The sequence below is a fragment of the Condylostylus longicornis genome, unplaced genomic scaffold (assembly GCF_029603195.1).
Source record: "Condylostylus longicornis isolate FDR11 unplaced genomic scaffold, ASM2960319v2 ptg000080l, whole genome shotgun sequence".
Classification (NCBI taxonomy): Eukaryota; Metazoa; Arthropoda; class Insecta; order Diptera; family Dolichopodidae; genus Condylostylus; species Condylostylus longicornis.
Window position 1 is genome coordinate 2,206,351 of NW_026578048.1, and position 22,422 is coordinate 2,228,772.

General features: G+C 22.7%; 2 protein-coding genes across 5 annotated transcripts in view; both read left to right on the forward strand.

The window, feature by feature from the left end:
• Positions 1-108: 108 nt before the first annotated feature.
• LOC129613021 (katanin p60 ATPase-containing subunit A-like 1) lies at positions 109-5,695 on the forward strand. 3 transcript variants are annotated; one of them, XM_055526898.1, is made up of 8 exons: positions 109-391; positions 2,602-2,737; positions 3,226-3,504; positions 3,560-3,861; positions 4,379-4,533; positions 4,596-4,929; positions 4,995-5,158; positions 5,236-5,695. In XM_055526898.1, the coding sequence occupies exons 2-8, from the start codon at positions 2,604-2,606 to the stop codon at positions 5,458-5,460; spliced, it is 1,593 nt and encodes a 530-aa protein (XP_055382873.1). In that variant the 5' UTR covers positions 109-391; positions 2,602-2,603; the 3' UTR covers positions 5,461-5,695. The 3 variants fall into 3 exon arrangements, with proteins under 3 accessions (XP_055382873.1, XP_055382875.1, XP_055382874.1); XM_055526900.1 differs by lacking the exon at positions 109-391 and adding an exon at positions 2,382-2,439; XM_055526899.1 differs by lacking the exon at positions 109-391 and adding an exon at positions 2,438-2,456.
• Positions 5,696-6,858: 1,163 nt separating this feature from the next.
• The window catches only part of LOC129612979 (uncharacterized), a 54,531-nt gene continuing 38,967 nt past the window's right edge, over positions 6,859-22,422 (forward strand). Inside the window, exon 1 of one of the 2 annotated variants that reach the window (XM_055526844.1) lies at positions 6,859-7,001. The gene's annotated coding sequence lies outside the window, so the exon portion shown is untranslated. Of the gene's footprint in view, positions 7,002-10,827; positions 10,969-22,422 lie in introns of those variants that run through there. The other variant, XM_055526845.1, reaches the window with a different exon arrangement.

Below are 22,422 nucleotides of genomic sequence, written 5' to 3' on the forward strand. Positions count from 1 at the left end.
TTCAATGTTTTTATTATAGTTGATTTGAAATGTAAATTAAATTTTATAATTTGTATTCCTCCCATAATTTAAAGAGAGTGAATCTGAATAGTAAAGTAAAGCAAGTTGAAAGTTATACAGCAAATATAAATTATAATTTATGATTTTTTTTTATATTTTTGCATCCTTATAATATTTTTAGTTGAAATATGAGCACATATTCTTGTGTTTTGTTTTAAAGTAAAAAGAAAAATTGCTTGTGTAAAATTGTATTTCGAAAAGTGAGATTTTTTAAATAAAAAATTAAATTAGTAATTTGTAAAAATAAGAAAGTTTATAGATATATATGTATATCAATGAGAAAACTTGTTGATAAATTAAAAAGAAAAAATTAATTGTTTTATAAATAAAGGTAAGAAAGTAGTGTTGGACTGGGTAATTAGTTCATATTTTCATTCAACTTTTATTATTAATTAAAGAGAAAGAAGAAAAGAATATTAGTAGATTAACATATTTATGTATGTATGTTCAGGTACCTCTGCCTTCCATCATCAAAATTGCATTAAGTATATTAAAAATTTTATTTTATTTTATTAAAGAAGGCTATTGCTTATATTATGTACAAAAAAAATAAATGTGCGATTGATAAATGACTAATATTGACATTTCCGTAAATTGTGAAGAAGGTCAACGTAAAAAATTTTCTTTTAAAAATTTATAGAACGCGAAGTAAAGTTGATTTTTCTTATTTTGGTTATTCAAGAAATTTTTTTTTTTTGTTGTACAATACATTAAGTATATTGAGCGTGTATTTTACTAATGTTCGTAATTTTACTTTTTGCAAACTAATTATAATAAGAATCCAAACAAAAAAATACAAAATATCTAGTAGAAAAACTAACAAAACAAAAAGTTGGTAAAAACAAGCGTTTATTTTTTTACATGCTGAATTATAAAGTATATTATTATATATTATGTTGGTACATATATATATCTACATACATATATAGATTAAATATCTGATAATATGTAAATACAAATATGCTTACATATTGTGTTTCTTTTTGTTTTGATTTCTATTTTACGTAAAAAATACTTTTTAAATAGATCAACATTTCTTAAATCTATAAAATGTATTTTAATTCTTTTTTCATTTTTAATTTGAATAGGTACCAGATTTGTTATCTTGTTTGTACGTACAATTTCTAACTACTAAAATCAGAAAATTTTTTTAATAAAATTACTGAGTTACGCAAATAAAAAAAAACGACATAAACTCCCCATATTTTCGCAAAAAAAAAAAGTTGTAATTTAATTGCGGTAGGTGTGATTATCAAGGCAAAATCACAAAAAAAAGTTAAATAAGTTTTTGTAAAATTCTTTATTGTTAGTTTTTTGTTTATTCCGATTGTGTTTGCAAATTTAAAAATTTTGAACACAATTTTATATTGTTAAAATGTTACATTTCAAAAAATATCTAAAAATTTCTCAGAATGAACTAGGATTTTAGAGATCTGCAGTTTATTTTAAATTAAGTAGCTTACTTACAGTTTTTTACAGAAAAATTTGGATGGCAGGTTCCTACCTACCAAACTATATTGCTAAATATAGGGGATCTTCATTTATTTTGAGTACCTACTTTTGTATTTTTTTACTTTTCAAAGCCATTCATATGAATAATTGTAAGTAGGTAGGTACTTAATACTTTTTAAGGTAACTAGTTACTAATTAATAATTACGTTACATTTTTGAAAATTTACAAAATATAATTGTTTTTTTATTAAAATATTCTAATTATTCAAAGAAAGGATTGAAGATTTATGTTTATGTACATGGTAGACCCCTACCTATCTACCTAAGTGGGTGCCTATCTAAATTCTAAAACCCGATAACAATTAACAAAATATGTTCACTTTATTCTTAATTTAAATAAATTTTCAAAAATATTTTTTTTTTAAATTATATTCTTTGTTTTATAGAAAATTGAAGAAAATGAAAGAATAAAAAAAATAGCTGTTATAGTCTAATAATTTCTCAAAGAATGAATTGATTTCTTAAGACATCCTTTTGAAATTATATAACTGAAAATAAAGACTATCAAGTTTATAATAAAAGCTTTAATAATAATGTCATCTTAAACGTGTTTTTTTTTTATCTGAATATTTTAACATTAAAAGTTCTCTAACGATGACACCATAATTGCGACAAAGTTACATATTAAAAGTATTCAGGTTTCAAATAGACTTCTTATTGTGTTGTGTATGTTTTATTGAATATTATTGTTGTTACGTACTCTTGTTGTTCATTTGATCAGTTTTTTTTTTATAATTAGAACGTAATCAACTGAAACTTATAGTAAAAAAAAAATCTGAACACTATTTCATAGTTATTTACATTCTGCTTAGAAAAAGGTTGTTTTTCTAAATAAGAAAAATGAGCGCCTAAAATAAAATTCTAAATGTAAAAAAGCTTTTAGTGTAGGGTTTTAAATAATTTTTTTTTATTGAATAAGAAAACATTTAAGTACCTGCCTAGCTCATTATGAAGGATAAAATATCTGTTGAAGAACAAAGAGAACTTAGTTTTAATAATATTTTTTACGTTTTTTTGTTTTTATTTTAGTAATGACAGTGATGGCTAAAATTCCTTCGGCTACGGAAATATCTGAAAATGCGAAGTCAGCTAGAGAATGTGCCTTAAGCGGAGACTATGATTCTGCATCAATATATTATGAGGGACTTCAAGGAATGCTTGGAAGGTATTGTATAAAAATTTAAGCAAATTTTATAATATTTCCTTTCTCATTCCTATTCTTCGTGCAAAAACAATATTATTGACAATAATAAATTTAATGACAATTGTAATATTAAATAATGTTGTTTTACACTTGATTTCTTCTTACTTTTTATACGTATATTTGTATTGATCTTATATCGATGTATAAAAACAAAATAAATCACTAGCGTTTTAGCTTTATAACTTGTGTAATTTAATCTGGGTTAATTACATTTAAGTTTAATTTAAGTACTATTTTTTTAATATTATATAAAATGTCTCAATATAAATAAATCCATAACTAGTTGCATGATCCATAACACTATTTGGATATTATTTTATAATTCTGTTAGAATATTTCATAATTACTTTATAAAATTTGATACGCGAAACTTAATGTAATATATACAGTGTTTCTAATTATTGATAAATATTTATACAAAAAATTTTTATATGTACATGACTTTTTAGAATTGTTTCATCAATCAATGATCCAATGCGTAAAGGAAAATGGACTATGATTCAGCAAGAAATTTCTAAAGAATATGAAAAAATGAAAGCAATACAAAGATTGCTAGTTGAAATGACAATGGATTTACAAAATGTACCAATTGGAATGAAAATGGTGCGTCAGCATACTAGAGAAATTGAAAGAAATATGAATGATGCATCTTGGTTTCAACCAGATCCAGACATCTGGACTCCACCCCCAAAAGATCCAGACGTTTGGGGACCCCCTAGACCAGAAAAGTAATATTTTTAAAATATATATTTATTTAAATATTTTAAAGTTTCCATTTTTTAGGTCAAATCTTAATCGAAATCTTAAAGGTGGACATTTAAATAATAAAAAAGTAGATAAAAAGAATGCAGTTGCAGTCAAACCAATAAGTAGGAAACCAATTGGAGTCAAAGTAGCTCCAAACAATAATAAAAATCAAACAACAAAAGAAAGAAAAATCAGCACTATAAACTTACCTGGAGATGGAAATACTGCGAATAAGGATAAAACAGAGGAGGAAACAAAACCTGATGAAGAAATTACTGATGAAGAAAAACGTTTTGAGCCGAATAATCATATTGAAGCAGAATTAGTAGATATTTTAGGTAAAATATTGAAAACTCTCTTGATATACGTACATATCATATAATATGTATATAATTTTGTGTAAGTAATTACTAAAACCATCGCGAGCACATTTTTTTATTATGAATTTAGAGTCATACATATTCCAAGTAAGGCCATTGAAAAAAACACTTTTTTTTTTTATTTTGAGTTAGTCATATTTTATGGCTTTTAAAATATAATGTGATTGATTAAATTGAGAGTGGACGCAAAAAAATATAAAATTTTATCGATGAACAAAATCGCCTTTGATAAAGTGCGTACGTAGCGCAAGAAATGTACATATTTTACCTATACTTATTCAAATATTAAAGAAGTTTCCGCTTGGTTAATACCATCAAAATTGTGATAAGATAATAGAAAATTAATAAATATGCTAGAGATATGCAATCAGAAACTTAACTGATAAAAAAGATAGAAGATAATAAACTTTAAAAATTCATTTATGTTTACAATATTTTTTTGTTAATGATTATTATCTGTTTTTTTTTCACTAAGAACGAGATATACTACAGAAGAATCCTAATATACATTGGGATGATATTGCTGACTTACATGATGCCAAACGTTTACTAGAAGAAGCAGTTGTATTACCAATGTGGATGCCAGATTATTTTAAAGGAATCAGAAGACCTTGGAAAGGTGTACTTATGGTATATTAAGATTACAAATTTTATTTTGTTTATTCATAAATATAGCATTCTTATATGTTCAGGTGGGCCCACCAGGAACTGGTAAAACAATGCTGGCTAAGGCTGTGGCAACCGAATGTGGAACTACATTTTTTAATGTTTCATCATCGACGTTAACATCGAAATATCGCGGGGAATCAGAAAAAATGGTTCGACTGTTGTTTGAAATGGCAAGATTTTATGCCCCAAGTACAATATTTATTGATGAAATTGATTCACTTTGCTCAAGACGTGGTTCTGAATCAGAGCATGAAGCTTCAAGGCGAGTTAAATCAGAATTGCTAGTTCAAATGGATGGTGTTGGTAGTGAAGAAGCCGCGAAAGTTGTAATGGTTTTAGCCGCAACAAATTTTCCATGTAAAAGCAATTTAATTTTTTTTTTCAATATTAATTTTATTGTAATAAAATTATAATCATTTTAGGGGACATTGACGAGGCTCTCAGACGTCGATTAGAAAAAAGGATATATATACCTTTGCCAAATGATGAAGGTCGCGAGGCTTTATTAAAAATTAACTTGAGAGAGGTTAAATTAGATCCTAGCGTTAATTTAAAAACAATAGCGAAAAAGTTAGATGGATATTCGGTAAATATATTTTTTAAATTATATTTTTATTAATAATTGAATTTACATTTTAAAATTATTTATTTTAAACTTTGAAGGGAGCAGATATTACGAATGTGTGTCGTGATGCTAGTATGATGTCAATGCGTAGAAAAATCGCTGGTCTTAAACCAGAACAAATAAAGCAATTAGCTAAAGAAGAAATTGATTTACCAGTTTCAACACAAGATTTTTTGGAGGCAATTGCAAAGTGCAATAAAAGTGTTTCAAGACAAGACTTGGAAAAATACGAAAAGTGGATGAGAGAATTTGGATCGTCTTGATAATACCTAAATTCAAAAAAAAAAGACAAAATAAAAATGCATATCTCAATTATCTCATTTATTAATTTTATGAATAAATTTAAAAACACCGTACTTAATAATGTAATTTTAAAATAAATAATTTTGTTAAATTAAAAAATTAAAAAAAAAATTATTCACCTTAAATTATTTATATACATTATAGCATATTGTTATTAATATCTACACTAACTAAAAATAAAACTAAACAAATAAAATAAGGTTATTATAATTGAAGAAAGTTTTATTTTTTGTTTGCCGCAGTAATATAACTTTATTTTAATTTTCTTATTGGAAGATTTCCTTAGTTAAATACATACATATACTAAGTTACAAATCCACCTGTATATAAGAAAGGAACTACTTTTTAAAGAATAATGTAGAAATGAAGGAAAAAGAAGAAACTGATTTTTGTCCCAATTTAACTGCAGCGTACTCATATTCTTGTGCTATGCCCTCATTAATACGTTATGTACCTAATTGTATAAGAAAATAAAAATATCTAATATTGCCTATACGTTTTTTTTGTAGCAAAATTAAAAATACAAAAACGAAATTTTGTTTAAGATGGTATGAAACGATATCTAGCAAATTCTATTTTAAGTGGTCATCGTACAGTATGAACGAAAGTGTTTTCAAAATACACAATACATATGCATGTAAAAACAATATTGAATTAAAAAATTTTTTCCAAAATAACAAATATTTGCAGAATATTTCAAAATGCATTCAATGAAAAGTGTAATTAAACTGTAAGTAAATTTTTAAATTTACATTTTCATACTTATCTTAAGAATTATGACATTGTATTATTTATAAAGCTTAAATTATGTTAATTTTTGTACAAAAAAATGATGTAGTAATTGCATAGTTTTACAATTTAAAAGCGCCTGTTTTTCCTTCCTATAGGTATTCACAATATTCAAGAACGATTTTAATATTGTTAAAATATTTAATATTTTGAACTAATTTTTTTAACAACAAAGGAAAGCAAATGTCAAATAATTCAACCTAAAAACATTCCACATAAAATCCAAAAATTGTTTACTGGGATTATTTACTCGACCTTGATATTTTTATGGAAACTGGATGTGTTATTTTTGTTATTAGAATTTAATTGTCAGAATTTTGTACATACATAGGTGCTTTATTTCAAATTTTGTAATTAAAAAACAGTGGGGAAAAAGTTAAGTTCTCGTGACTCTTGGTATAAAAGTGTATTTTTTTTTAATTTTTTATTTCTTAAAAGAAAATTGTGTAATTTTGTTTAATAATTAATTTGTTTAATTGCAAATATTTTTATGAAATTTTCTAAAGTAAAAATAGAAAAATAATATAATCCTTTTAATAGTGAATTTTAGCCGCAACAAAAATAAAGTACAGAAATAAGGATTATTGATAGGCAGTAATAAAATATTTTTGAATAAAAAGTACCTTATTTGTTTTTTGTATTAATCCTTTTCTGTTTCATTTAAATTCGAAATGTGTTTAAATTACTTCTGACATAGAATTCATTTTGAGGGGTAAGTACATATTTATGTATAAGAATTAAATTTTTTTTCTGTTTGTAAAAATAATAATTTTTTTAATTTATTTTTTAACCGCACGGGCTATTTTTATTGTAGCAATAAAGCCATAATATCTTTAAGATTGAAGACAGTTCATTTTCTGCTTTGCATCCTTATACTTTATGAAATAAATAAATATGTACAACTACAAAACGTCGATTTTAGGTTGAAATATTTAATATATTTTCTTATGTATGTAAATAATTGGTATATTACAGTCGCATTTGCAAGTTCTTGATCTTGACTTTAACTTTCAAATTAATAATAAAAAATTGATTGCCTACGCATTGCTAGTTTTTTTACTATAAATTGCTTAATAATTTTTTTTGTGTCAATTGGTACTTAATAATGTAGGTTTACTCATTTGCCGATACATGTATATGTGTATGTATCACATATAATGTTTGTGAGGGCAGAAAATTCTATCAATAATTTAATGATGTTAAGGATAATGGACATAATTGGCAATATTTATATTATAATAGGTTGGATTTGTTGGTGTGATGGGTTTTATTTTGACATCTTCCTGCCTGCTCCTTACCAATTGGTCTATAGTATAACAAAAAATTTTAACAACTTAGTTTAAAATTCGTTTTATTTGCCTGTTTTTGTAAGATGTTTTAAAGAATGCTTTCTTTAATTTCGCATTTTTATTTTTTTGCTGCATAATTATTTTTATATTATATATTATGCGAATACATAATGTACTTATAGCAGTGCCAATAGGCAAAATAATGTTATGTATTCAATTTGACATAGTTTTTATAGTGACTCAATTGTTTTTATACTTATATAGGTACATATGTACATATATATTGCCTTTTAATATATGTACAGTATTTTGTGTATAAAACTAATTAGTAATTTAATTAAGTAATTTAAATAAAACCTGTTTAATTAAGTAATTTCAAAGCTTAATTTTATTTAGTCGATGATTACTTAAAATAAATTTTTTTCATATGATAATTTTCCTTTTAACTCTTTTTTGAGTAAATACCTATGTAAAATAATTAAAGTTAGGTTTTGTACTAAAACTAAAATTTTTATTTCTTATTTATTATTTTTTTCTGATATCCTTTAATTTGAAATATTTTTCGATGAATTGAAAATTCTGTTATACAAACATAATACGAGTATGTATTTCTTTAATCAATTAAATTGTATTAATATTGGTTTGTTAATTAAGACATGAGAAAAATATTAACACTACTTACATATTATGTATGTGGCTACGTAGCTCAATTCAATAAAAAATTATTCTCTATTAACTTTGAAATGTTGTTCATTAATGGAGAATTTACTTTGTCGCTATAGAATTCCGGCACTTTTCCAGGACGTCATTTGCCAACAATAATTACTTATGTATTTTTAAGAGCTATGATTCCCAATGCTGTTTGACACTAACGCAAGGAATTCATTTACAACTACCTTAGTGAGAAAAATTTTAAAAAATAATGCTTTAACTGCGATGACTTTCATTTGAAAACAAAAGTAGTTGAAATGGTCGTCATACGAGTATTAATGACGTTCTGTAGTTTTCATTAATTTGCGACTATGAAATTTTTATTATTACGTTCATACATCGAACTTAATTTCTTCCAAATTGCTAAAATAATGTCAACATACTTAAAAATGCTGAAATTTAGCATTTCAACACCTTCATGACTTGCAGATTTTATTTATTAAGTAAGTAGGTATTTATTGCATATTTAGATTGAAGACATCGTTATTATGTTAAAATTTTATATCATATTTTAATTTTTTTGTATTCTTCAAATGTTATACCTACATATTTTTATTTTAGAAATTTTTATTTTCATACTTATTATGTACACATATAAGTAAACATATACGTTATTTAATGTTAATTATTTCTTAAAGCAAACATAGATTGTAATTGCATTTATTCTGCTCGTAATCAAAACCAAGAACGGCTGCGTTTTCATACTATTTTTATGTTAAAAATTTTTACTTCAAAACATTGCATAGTTCTAGGTATAAATTTGCATTATGTTTTGCGAATTCATGAGTGAAAGAATTGTGATTGTATCAAACAACTACAATCTTAAAAATTTGAATAAAATAACTTAGTTAAAGCTAATTACAATTTTTTTTATAAACTTTCATTAGCAAATTTAAAGGAAGAAACATAATCTGTTGCAATCAATATTTTTTTATTACATTTTTATGACTGAAATTATTGCGATATTGATATGATAAACAAAATACATCCTGTATTCTCTTCCATTTCAATTAATTTTAATATCATTATATTACACATTTGCACTTTTTCAAATTGATTTTGTTATTTCATCATTTAGAGAAAAAAATAATTCGAGCCATGTTTCAAAGTGGAATTGGTCAACAATTGATGTCACGCTTTTAATCTTTCATTTGTCGCCGAGATTATGTGATTTTATGCTTCTAATATTGCTGTATCATTCCACCAAGATATACAAATATGAATACGTGCACTAATTTATTTTGAAAATAAAATAGGTACGATTTTTAATTAAAAATGCCTCAAAAAAAAAACTATTAGTTTGTACGCAGTAAATAAATAATTATGATATTAAATGCGATTATGACTCTTTAACAAGTTTTTTTTTAAGTAGCACCTTGCTCCTATGTTTAACCTATTTATCTCACTGTACATAAAAATCTTTTCCGTTTTGTAAATACTATTTATGCATACGTACATATGTATGTAGTTTTAAAACTAATAAAAAAAATTATAAATAAGAAATATTATTATTAAATATAACCATAATTTAATGAATGTTATCAAAACTTCAAATACAATTCGAAATAAGGAAAAAAAAACTGAAAAGAATAATAATAATTGTAAAATAAAATAATAAGCTAAAGCCATTGTTAAGAAATCAGAGAAAAAGAAAAAAAAAATTTAAGAGCAGTCATAATAATAACAACAGTAACAACAAAAAAAAAAGAGAATAATAAAATAAAACGAATAATCTACAAATCTACAATTCGACATACATATAATAATATTTTAATATATAGATGACAAACACAAAAATATTATAACAAGTCAGTTAGTAGCTTAATATTATCAGAAGAGCATATTATATTTGAAAGCAAAGTGCGTTCATAAACGTGTGTACATTTTACAAGAATTTATACAATAAGTATAATTTAAGTATAATATTGAGCAAAACCGATATTTAATAAGAATTTTTACTTAAGAAGCTTCCATTAAGTTCGGGAAGCAAAATAACAAAGTAGTAACGAATAATATAAACAACAAGAAAGAACTATAATAAAACATAAAAAAAATAAAATAAAACAAGAAATTAAAATTAATAAGTTCTCTCTCATTTAGTTCTTTTTTTTTTTTATATTTTAAAAGCTTCAGCATAAAAACGCGGTGGTTTCTTTTAAAAAAGCGAGCGTGAAATAAATTTTTTTTTAATTATTAATTAGCATTTAAATTAAATATTCAGAAAAAAAAAAATTTTTTTTTTGTTAAAATATCTAGTGTATTATTTTGCTTCATCACAAGATTAATCAGAAAAGTGTAAAAACAGTAGTGTTAATGAAAAAAGAGAAAAAAAATTATCAGTTTTTAATTTTTTATTAATAAAATTCACAATTATATAAAAATATATTCTTTTCACATTAAAAATTTTAAAATTTATCTATTATTAAAATAAAAAAAATTTAATTATTTTTAAAATTTATCTAAAGAATGCATTTATTAATAATTTAACATATTTTAGAGTTTAAATGTTCTAAATTAAAAAATCAAAAAAAAAAATTTAAAGCTTGAGTACAGCTACATATTGTTTTTTTCTTTTCTAAAAAAAATTTAAAAATAATTTCTAATTCCTATACACTAATTTGGATAACTAAATTATTGGAATTTTTGAGATTTATTTTTTAATTAACTAACATCAAAATGGTAATTATATACATAGATTTTTTAAAATATTTATTTTTTTTTTGCCAACCCAGCTACTTATGTACATACTTATATATATTATTATAATAATTGCTTTGAAATTATTATTTGTAAATTAAATTTTTTTTTTATTTTTCTATTGTAGTAAGCTCGTAATACACTTGAAATTACGAAAACTTTGTGATAATAAATAAAAAAAAAAAGAAAAGAAAAATTCTTTCGAAACCAATCGCTCTCAAAAATTTCTTTGTACTAATTTGAATAACTAAATAAATCAGAAAATTTTTTGTGAATGAATAAAAGTTTAATAATATTGTGAATTGTTTACTGTAAATTGTATTGACAATTTTTGATCTTATCACACATTGACTTATCAATTTGTGTTTTATTTTTTTTTTTCTTGTGATTTTTGTTTTTTACTGAGAACAGTTATAGTTATTTAATATGTATGTAAATCTATATACATATCTTTTCTCTTGAATTCGCATACATTAGGCTCTTCGTTTCCAAAAACCAATACATTTATAATCAAATCAAACTGAGTTCATTATCACATAATTGTGTACATATGCATACATACATATAATACATACATATGTATGTATATATGCAGTTTCAGTCATTATCAGTTATTAATTGTAATTTATATATGTATGCCTATATATATGCACTTATGTATTTTTATTTTTAAATAAATGCAATAAAATATAAGTATAGTTATGATTTACATATCTTTATAGAAAATATATTTGAATGATCCATATTATTAGTAAATTATTTTATATATGTATGTATGTATATACAAATATGAATACGTGCATTAATTTATTTTGAAAATAAAATACGATTTTTAATTAAAAATGCCTCAAAAAAAAACTATTAGTTTGTACGGCAGTGAATTATTTAATCAGGTGTTTTAATTAAGGTATTTACCTTAAAATATGTTTTATTAAGTATTGGAATATTTCAGTAGTTTAATAATGGGTTTACATATAAATATATGTACGTATATCGTCGGTAAATTCAGCTATATATTTTAGGTTTGATTTTTTTATAAAAAAAGGTAAAAAAATAAACAACAAATTTACCTTTATTCCACTGTCTAACAATAATTACATACTTACAATTAATTATATTTCTCATAATATACATATATATATATATAGATATGTACTCGATATAGATTATGTACTCGATATTATTGGATCTTGTATTTTGATTAATTTATGATTTTGTAGCTCTTATTATACTCTTACGCAGCAATGTTGATATATTCACGAGCAATGTAATTTATTTTAAGATTTGTAACAATTAAAATGGTTTCCTCAAATGTGTTCTTCTTCCTGAAAAAAAGAAATTGATTAAATAATATAAAAATTTATTTAAGTATATGTAGATTTAATGTACGAATGAATTTCTTTAAATAAATACATTATCTATGTATGTATTTTTGTATAACTATATATATATGTACATCTATATGTGTATTTACACAACATTTTTTCTTATTAATTCGTTTGAAAATGGATTTTAAATTTAATATTAATCGTAAACTAGTTCTGAACAATGTTAATTTTTATTCAAATTAATTACTATTTGCAAAACTAAAAATATTATCGGGGTCCAAGTCTTATCGGGCAATTAAAATATTCTTATCAATTTATATTTTGTCTTTTCTATGAGCTATTTTGATAACTAAACGAACAAATTTTTCCCTATATTTTATTCAATTAAAATTTCATTGTATTTAATTTCATTGTTCATGTAATACTTGTGTACATTTATGTACTAGTTCGCATCAAATGAAAAATTCTAAGTGCGGGCTTAATAAATGAAACAGCTTATGCAAGTTCTAATCGTTTTATGATGATTACTTATGTCAACTCTTCATTTTAGTTTTTAATATTTTATAACCTGTATTAAATATACAATGTAATTTTTATCATGTGTTAAATTTTTTAAAGCGAAAAATACCGAAGATTTTTCGTTCCGAGCCTATTAATTTTCTTTAATTGTCTGTAGTATAAATAACATAATCTCTATTTAAATATTTGCAATAATTAAAAATATAGAATACAAATTCGAAAATATTTAAAAAAAAACTTTAATACTTACTTATCGCATTTTCTTTCAGCTTTCTTGAATGATTTTTGACATAAAGTTGTGATAGTTTGCATATAATTTGCATTATTAACTAAAACTGATCCATAATGTGATTTTCAAGTTTAGGTAAAATTTCACTAATTACGATACTTCAATATTAAAAATTGAAGTATCGTAATTAGAACAAAGGGGAATAAATTTTTAAAACGCTTTAAAATGTAAGCATTTTTGTACTGTACGAACTAAATTACGTTAAGCTCGTATTGCTTATATGTGCAAATGTATATAACATCAATAAATATACAATGTCTCTGTACATTATGTGCGTTTTCCATGATTAGTTTATTAAATTTTGTATTAAGGTTTGTATACAATACGTAAATATTTGTACATATTTAAGTATAATTACATACTTAATTGTGTATACGTATATAATAATTATATTTTTACTATATTTTTACTGTCGATATTATGGACTTTGTAAAAGTATATAATATAAGTATGTAAATGTACGTATGTATATGCATATAATTTTTTTTGTAGTATTTTGTTGCTATAGAAACTATATCTTACTATAAAATTAGTAATTAATTAAATTCAAATTTATTGGTGACAAAAGTAATTTACACAATGCTAATTAAGATAAAATTGTTATAAAAATAAAAAAACTATATGGGGGATTATCCAAAAATAAAATTTTATTTTAAAATACAATATAATATAGATATTTATAATAATAGATAAATTTCCTTTGTTGATTTCCGATTAAAAATTTTATAATGAGAAGCACTTATCCGAAATATAGATTTTTGCGAAAATAAGTAAGTAACAGGTGGTAATGACTTTATTTGAAATTATTCTTGTTATTATCATTATAAAATTTAATATAAATATTATGTTGTAAACCTTGAAATGGAAATTTACAAGTATTTGGAAAATATGCATATGCTAAGATATTTTCTATCATCGTTTTAACTCTTTAAAAATAAGAAATCGTGGTATTTAAAAGAATTATTTCAAAATTTTTACAATTTTATTTAATTGCATAAATTTTTTGGTTTTCTTTTAATTTTCAAGAAAATTATAAGCAAAACAATGAGTACTCGTATGTATATTAAGTGAACTTAACTGTCAGATGCTTAATGACAACTTGTAAATTTTCTGAAATTAATTCTATTTGCGGGATTTTCAATTCAAAATATTTATTATTAATATATACTAATACTTTTATAAATTTTTAGTTCTGTGTCGTAATTGTGAAGTACAATATACGTATACATGCATGTTACTTATGTATAATTAAATAATTATGACAGTGAATTCAACTACTTTATTGATTTAGTTCTTACTAATTCTTCTAATCCAGACTTCTTGGTACTTGCTATTTTATATAATCCCAACAAAATTTAATAGATTTCTTGTTAATTTTTTGCTTGGAGTTGCTTCTAAAGCAAAATATGTGGTGAATAAACAGATAACGTAACAGCAATGATTTAATCGACTAAAAATTTTTAATAATTTTGATTTTACGCTTATTTTTTTGGCTATAGATATGTAGTTACTTTATTTTTGATAAGTGTCCAGTATGGCATATTAATCTTTTTGAAAAAATCTAATTTATAAGTACATATTATTACACTTTAATAAAATTTTAATCAAATCAAGTTAAATTCATGAACTTTATTTAATGACTTGAACTAGATTCTGATTAATGGCCCGGTAGAAAATTTGGAGTAGCGAACAAAAGTAATTAGGCGAGAAAATTTTTCTAAAATTGTTTATTCTTTTTTTTTTAACAGTAGCATTAAAATTATCTAAAGATCATAAGAAATAATTCAAATTTTGTATACAAATTTTATCTTTTTATAACTACTTACCCTTTTAGCATCTAAAATTCGACGTTATTTTAGTTAATGTTACGTAAAATTTTATATTTTTTTCACTCACTTTCTAGTTTTTCGCAGTTGATTCTCCTAAAAGAAGGGCGACGTTAATTTCTTTACTAAATTTTTATTTGTAACAATACCTACAAATCAGAAAACATGAAAAATAGATGACCCTTTTTTTTGTAACAAAGCCTCGTCTGGACTTAAATCTTTTTTAATTAAGAAATTATTATTGTGTCTATTAGTTGCGTTTTAAGATAATAACTAGCTTATTATAATTACTAGCTGTATCTATTGTTTTTTCTTTATTTTTTCAAATTCAATTCAATTTAAGTTTTATGCTATCATGTGTTAAATTTTACTAGATATGTACATACATCATACCTATATATAAAAGTTTTAAATTTAGTTCTATTTTATTTATATTTAAAATTATCTTAAACCGAAAAGAACAACGAAAAAAGAAAACAATCAATAAAATAAAGAAGTCGAAACCAGAAAAATATATTTAAAAATAAAAATAATTAAGTGTTAAAATTGATAGGAAACGTGAGTAAATATAAAAATTTCGGGACAATCAACTTTTTATATGTACGTACATTATGTATAAAAAAAACAAAAACAATTTGTTATTGTTTTTTTTTTTTGTTCGTTTGTGACTCATGTAAATAATGTTTTTTTTTTTTGTACACAGCATAGAATATCATATGTTATAAACGTATTCACACACACACATAACTTTGTTCTCAAACAAAACTCAATACGTACGTACGTTTACGTTCGTTGTTCGCTATTCTTTGTGTTTTTATTTATAAAATTTTCATTTAATTTTTTTATACTTACTTGTGATACTAACATAAATATTGTTTTTTAAATATAAAATGTCAAGTTTTAATATCAAGCATTTCTTGCTGGTGATCTAGTAATCAATAACATACATACATAAGTATATACATATGTATATGTAAAAGAAAACAAAGAATTTTTTTTGATTAATATTTGCAGATTATTTCAAAAATATTTGAATTAATAATTTTAGTCAGAATTGATATCAGAAATGTGAGTGAAAATTAGGTTAAATTGACTACCAATTTTTTTTATAATTCTAAAATTTCTAAAATTTATTTATTGTTTTGTTTTTTTTTTTTAATTTTTAAATTAAAATTCTATATTTGCAACAACAACTTACATTATATTTTTGTATTATTCACCTTTTCTTTTTCTGTAAGGCCAGTGATGGATGACATTACTTGCCGGTTGATTTTTTGATTGCCGAATTAAACTAAACAAATTCAAAAACTATTATTCTCCGAAATAAAACTAAGTAATCAGATTGAAGTAACACTATAATATTTTATCTTATTTATTTCAATGTTCTACAATGCTCTATATGGTGGTGGTACCACAACGGGCCTAAGTGTTCTAAGCGTGTCTATCGGGAGTCCTTACCTAACCTATTGTTTTATGTTACTAGAATGTTCATAGTATAATTTCATTCATTAATTCTGTTAATCAAATTTTATTTTGATAACAAGAATAAAATTGTCTTTACAAAGTGAAATTGTTATTTGATAACAGATTAATATAAATATATTCCATAGTGAACACGACACAGTGTACGTATTTAAATACATATATACACATAATTAAATTTTATATTTGCCCTTTTTGTTGCTACCATAGATCTTAGAAACTATGTTTTATCGTGTGAATTTCTTTTGATTTTTTTTACAAAAACCATCATCAATCAGTTTGTTAAAAAATCACCATTGCAATTAAAATAAAACATGACATTCTTTATAACTTTTAATCAAAACAAAAATTAAAAAAAAAAATTTTTTGAATTTATTAAAAAGAAAATTTATATCCTTTATCACAAAAGAAAACAAAGAGTAAAAAAAATTAAAATAAAAAATTTTATTAAAATTTATTTAAAAAATTTCAAGGTCTGATTTATGCATGTTTCGGTTTCTAGTAAGTATATATGTATTTCTATTATGAAATTCATTAATTATTTTATACATACATTCAAAAATATACATACATATTTAGTCAGAAAATCAATATTGTAAGTATATATATATAAGATTAAAATTTATTATCATTTATTTAATACACTTTTTAAAAGGATCAATTAATTATAATTTTTTTACTTTTAATGCACTCACAATGAGAAATTTATGATAAATTAAATGAATGTACGAATATTTTCAAATTTATTAATTTTTTTCATAGCAATTCATTTATTTTTAATTAATTGTGAGATTCTTAATCATTTATGTACATATTATACATAAATGCAAAAATGTTAAGTTCAAATTGAAAAATAAGAACAAATCAAATATTCATTTTTAACCTTCTACTCTACTAGACGCATCGCACAGATTTTTTAATTTAAATTACAATTTTTCATTTTTAAATTTAAGTATTTCAAAGAACACTGTAATGATTAAAGTAATTAAAACTGTTTACAAATTTTAAGTATTAATATTTTTAATTTTAATTTAAAGGTTAATTGTACAATTCTATAGGTGACCATTAATCAAATCTCAGTTAACATGATCGACGTTTTGCGGTTTGATTTTTATTTTTTGTTTAAATATTAAAAGTAAATTATTCCAAATCAAAAATAACCTTAAGTAGTAGGTTTTGTTAAAATTGTAAATTTTACAAAATATGATTACGAGTATCATAGCAACACTAAACGCACAACTTTTTCAATTGATTTAGAATTTAGTTGGATCCTATAAATGGTGCTTATTTTTTTTAACCGAAAATATTAAATAATTTTATTTGAAGCAAATGTAAAATTCGATTCGAATTTGAAGACACGAGTGAATGAATGTGTCATCTACAATTTTTACTAAAACGGGTTTATTGTACATAAATAAAAGTTTTATATTTTTATCTTTCATCACAAAAACCCGTTTTTCAAAGAATGACTTAATTTAAGAGATAGCTTATATTTAAAAGGTGCTATGTCACACTTTTGAATTATTTTGTTTTGAAAGAAGGTCGAAATTTGTAGAATTACAAAAACTGTAGTTGACACCTTCATTCACTCGTGTCTTCATTTATGAAATTAATTAGAGTCAAAATGAAATTTTATACATGTCAATGTGTTGGAATCCGAAATGAGTAAATTAATTATTTGAAAACGGTAAAAAAAAAAACGAAAGAGATTTAACGTTGACAAAGTATTTTAAGAGAATCGTAATTCTTTTGATTTCTTCGAATTATTTTGCATATAGAAGGTTTTATTATTTTATTAAATTTTTTATTTAATTAAAAATTTACCAATTCTCTCAATTATTTATAAATTTAACTAATTATTATCCTAACTTTTATCATAAATTTTCAATTATTTAAAATTTTTTCTTTTATATTAATTAAGGTACTATTGGTGGGAAAAAAATTACACTTACTTACATAAACAATATTAAAAAATCTTAAAATAATTTAAAAAAATTTGCCTTTCAAATATGGAATGGTAACGATTGTTAGAATGGTAAAATATTCAAAAAAAAAAAAATTATAATTTTTATTTTTTTGACATCTAACATCATTCTAACGATAATGTAAATTTATACTACTTTGTTATTACAAAATCTCGATTGTAATTTATAAAGTAGAAAAAAGTTAAAACATTTTACATAATTAATTTTTGTTTCTCCCTCATTATTTTGCTTTTAACGAAAATCGATGCAAAAACAAGTTATACTTATGTATGTACATGTGTAGGTACTGTAAATTTAAAAAACACAAAGAAAACTCATACAAAATCAATAAAATTTTCTCTTTTGCTTTAATACAAAATCGCCGCCGCCTTGTTCAATGCCAAATTGATGTCAAAATAATAATAAAAAAAGAAAATATGAAATAAAAAAAAAATAAAATAAAAGTCCTTAAAAATCTGATTGAATTATATTAAAAATTAGTTAGTCATAGGGTACCCTGTTTTTATAATTTTCATTTTTATTTCAATATCAGAATTTTCCCTTGACTTCTGAACTTCCCACCTGTATATATAGAATATACTTATAGGTATTCTTACAACAATAACCTTGAACTAATAACTTACAGAAAAAAAAATAGTAGAAAAAAAAAAATATAAAATAAACACAAAACGAGAAATTTCAATGTCAAACATATTTTCATCACTCCATTAATGATTAAATTATCACGCCTATAAATATGCATACGTATAATTAAATCATGCACATTAGAAATCATTATTATTATAACACGTTTATATTCATACATTGATTGGTAAAGTCAACATAAAAGTTTTATTGCAAAAAATAATAATATCAGTAACTGTTATATATATACATACATATATACATAAATATGAATAGTTTATAATGATAATATATAATATAATAGTTAATAATAAAAATAAGTGAGAATAATGTCTTTTAAATAACTGATAACGATATGAATTTTTGTTTTCTTCAGCATAACATACAAAAACACGTGTAGAAAAATGTTGTGTAACGTGTCTATGAATAATATCTATACCTATATAAAAGCAATGTTAATTATAATTGTTTAAATTTATGATCCATTACATAATTCAATTACAGTCATTACAATATTTCACCTAGCGGAAATTTTTCACCTACACTAATATTGAATATTTTATATTCACCAATTTTACGAGTATTAAAATGACGTTTGTTATTTTGATAACTTAGCTACGACAAATGTCGTAGCTAAGTTATCAAAAAGATCTAGTAAAATGATTTTGATTTTTGAATTTGAACAAACTATCTCGATTATTTTGCACGGTAGATTATTTAGAAATACTATTAAAGATGTTATTCTAATAACAATGTAATTTTATTTTAAATTTAAACAAAACTATAAAATATTAATTGTAATTTACACTACATGTTTAAAAAATATTTTTATTGACAAATTAAAATAGTGTTTTTGATATAATGCAGGCGTGTTTATTTGCTTTGTTCACTTATATAAATTTTGACAACTGACATTATTGTTAATAAAACTTCATACTTACATATGTATGTATGTTTGTAGTAAAAAAAAATTAGGTATTTGTAGTATATGTACTTTGTTTATTTAGCGGGTCTAATTGGAAAATTAGGTTTTGTTTTCAAAATGTTGGTTTGTAAAATACAGTGAGACTGTTTACACATTCATTATACCATATTTTCAACCAGAATAACCAATAGTTTCACGATTTTCGAGATAATTTTGATTTAATAAACGAGCATTTAAGTATTTTGTCATGTTTAATTTTTAAATGATTTTTAAGTAATTGTCATAGCTTTTTTTTTTAAATTTCCTAAAATAACGATTTACTTCGTATGCGGTAACAGATCTCTTTATGTGTAGTATTTAATGTTGCGGTAAAAATATTCATTCTGATTTTGATTATCATAAATTTTGGCTTCTGTTACCTAAGAAATTTTTGCCTAAATTTTATGAATTGTTATTGTAAACTTAATTTAAATTAAACTAAATCAAAGGCTTGTAATTTTAATCAGAGAACTTTTCAATTTTTTTAATATTTCCTTTTCAATTGTTTATTTTCATATTTTTATAAAAAAATTTTCAGTATTACTTAGCCTTTTCTCAGCTTTTTAGACTCTATATAACAGAGTTATAAATACTAGTGCCATTTAGAAAATATTTAATATTTTTTTATTCTGTTTTTGATTCTTTTTTTTTTGTTATTTAATTTTTTTTTATAAAAATCTTAATATGTCCTTGAAATCCTTTAATATATTTATCCTTTCATGTATTGTATAATCAAATTGCTAGCTACCAATTATTTTGGTTTATTCCATATAAAAAACATTGTTATTTTTATCGTAGTAAAGTCAATAAATTAAAGAAAATATCAATATTTTGTATAACAAAATAAAACGAGGAAAAAAACAATAAAATAACGATCTAGTTCCTCGGAGAAGAAGAATGAAAGAGAAAGAGACAAAATTTATGATAAAATATCGAATTTTTGCGACAATTTTTAACCATATTATATGTTTTTGTTTTTTTTTTTCTGCGAATGGTAGTGCCCGATCTTAAATAAGTAAGAGTGTCTGGCAGAAAAACAAATAAATAAAAATAAATAATAAGAAAGAAAGAAAAAAAATAATAAAATTTTTTGCATAAAGTTACAAAATTTTGTCAACATATTGTTTTGATTCCATAATATTAAAAAAAAAAGGGGGAAAAACAAAATATTATAAAAAGTTCATGTAATCAATAATTTTTACTTGTTTATATTTAATATTCATATGTAATAGCACAACTATTATACAAAGTGTTATACAAAAAAAAATATACAATTAAAAATCAATAAGAACTTAAGCGTTCAAAATACCTTCTTTTTAAATAAACTGGGAAAAATTTCTTCTTTGTTTTGTTTTTTTTTCGTTTATGTCATAAATAACCTTCATTATTTAAATTTGATGTCAACCTTTGTTTTTTTTTTATTACATACAAAGTAAAAGTTATTGACAGTTGCTAAAAATGCCAAATTTAACTTAATCGTGTCAAAACATTCAAAATTCAACTTATTACACATTCAATTTTTATAAAATCTTTTTAAAATCAAACAAACAAACAAAATCTAAAATTAAATTTGATGCGTAAACGCTGTTTTAAATTTAATTTTAGAAAATTCAACTATTTTTATGGGAATCTTGTAGCTTTAAATTATTGTAAGTATAAATACAATATTTTTGATATAAGAGTTGATAACGTCCGCTTTATTCCATATTGCGAAATGAATATCCTTTAAATATAAGTTAATTTTATAAATATATAATACTGTTTTAGTTACAAAAAATATGGTTTAATAGTTGGACAATTTAAAAATTTCTAGCACATTAGAATGAATAAAAATAATATTATTAAAATTAATGCCACCATAAGCGGAAAAATAATGAAAAAAAAGAAAACAACAATAATTTTGTTAAGTTATGTCACATGACGTATTGCATGCTCTTGTTTTGTGGTAAGGTTTTTAAAGTATGGTAATTGTAATTATTGTAATATTAACCTTTAATATTAATTCATGCGATATGACAAAAACTAGAAAAGTCTTTCTTTTAAGATCCTAAATCCTAATGATAATTTCTAATATTAAATATCATTTATTATAAAACGATTTGTTAATAATTATTATGTATTTTCAATTTCTTTCACACATTTTCAGAGAATGAGAAATATCGTAAAAGTAGACGTTTTGCCCATTAATGAATGCACTATATTAGAAGCTACACTAATAAATTTGATTTTATATTGCAAGAGTAATCTGAATTTGTCCAAAAAATCCTATTATTTTTTGAAGAAACTTTGTTTGTGTTAACAATTTTTGCTAACTAAATGCTTGCCACAATCACGAAAGCACTCATATTGTTGCTAAACCTACAATAGACAATTGACATTGCTAATGTAATGACTATAAAATAGGATTTTCCATAAAAAT

Bases quoted from the DNA above. Each gene is read 5' to 3' on its own strand.
- LOC129613021 (XM_055526898.1), top strand. From the start codon at position 2,604: ATGACAGTGATGGCTAAAATTCCTTCGGCTACGGAAATATCTGAAAAT. The intron at 4,930-4,994 runs GTAAAAGCAATT...TAATCATTTTAG, and splicing joins AGCCGCAACAAATTTTCCAT to GGGACATTGACGAGGCTCTC. The intron at 5,159-5,235 runs GTAAATATATTT...TAAACTTTGAAG, and splicing joins AAAAGTTAGATGGATATTCG to GGAGCAGATATTACGAATGT.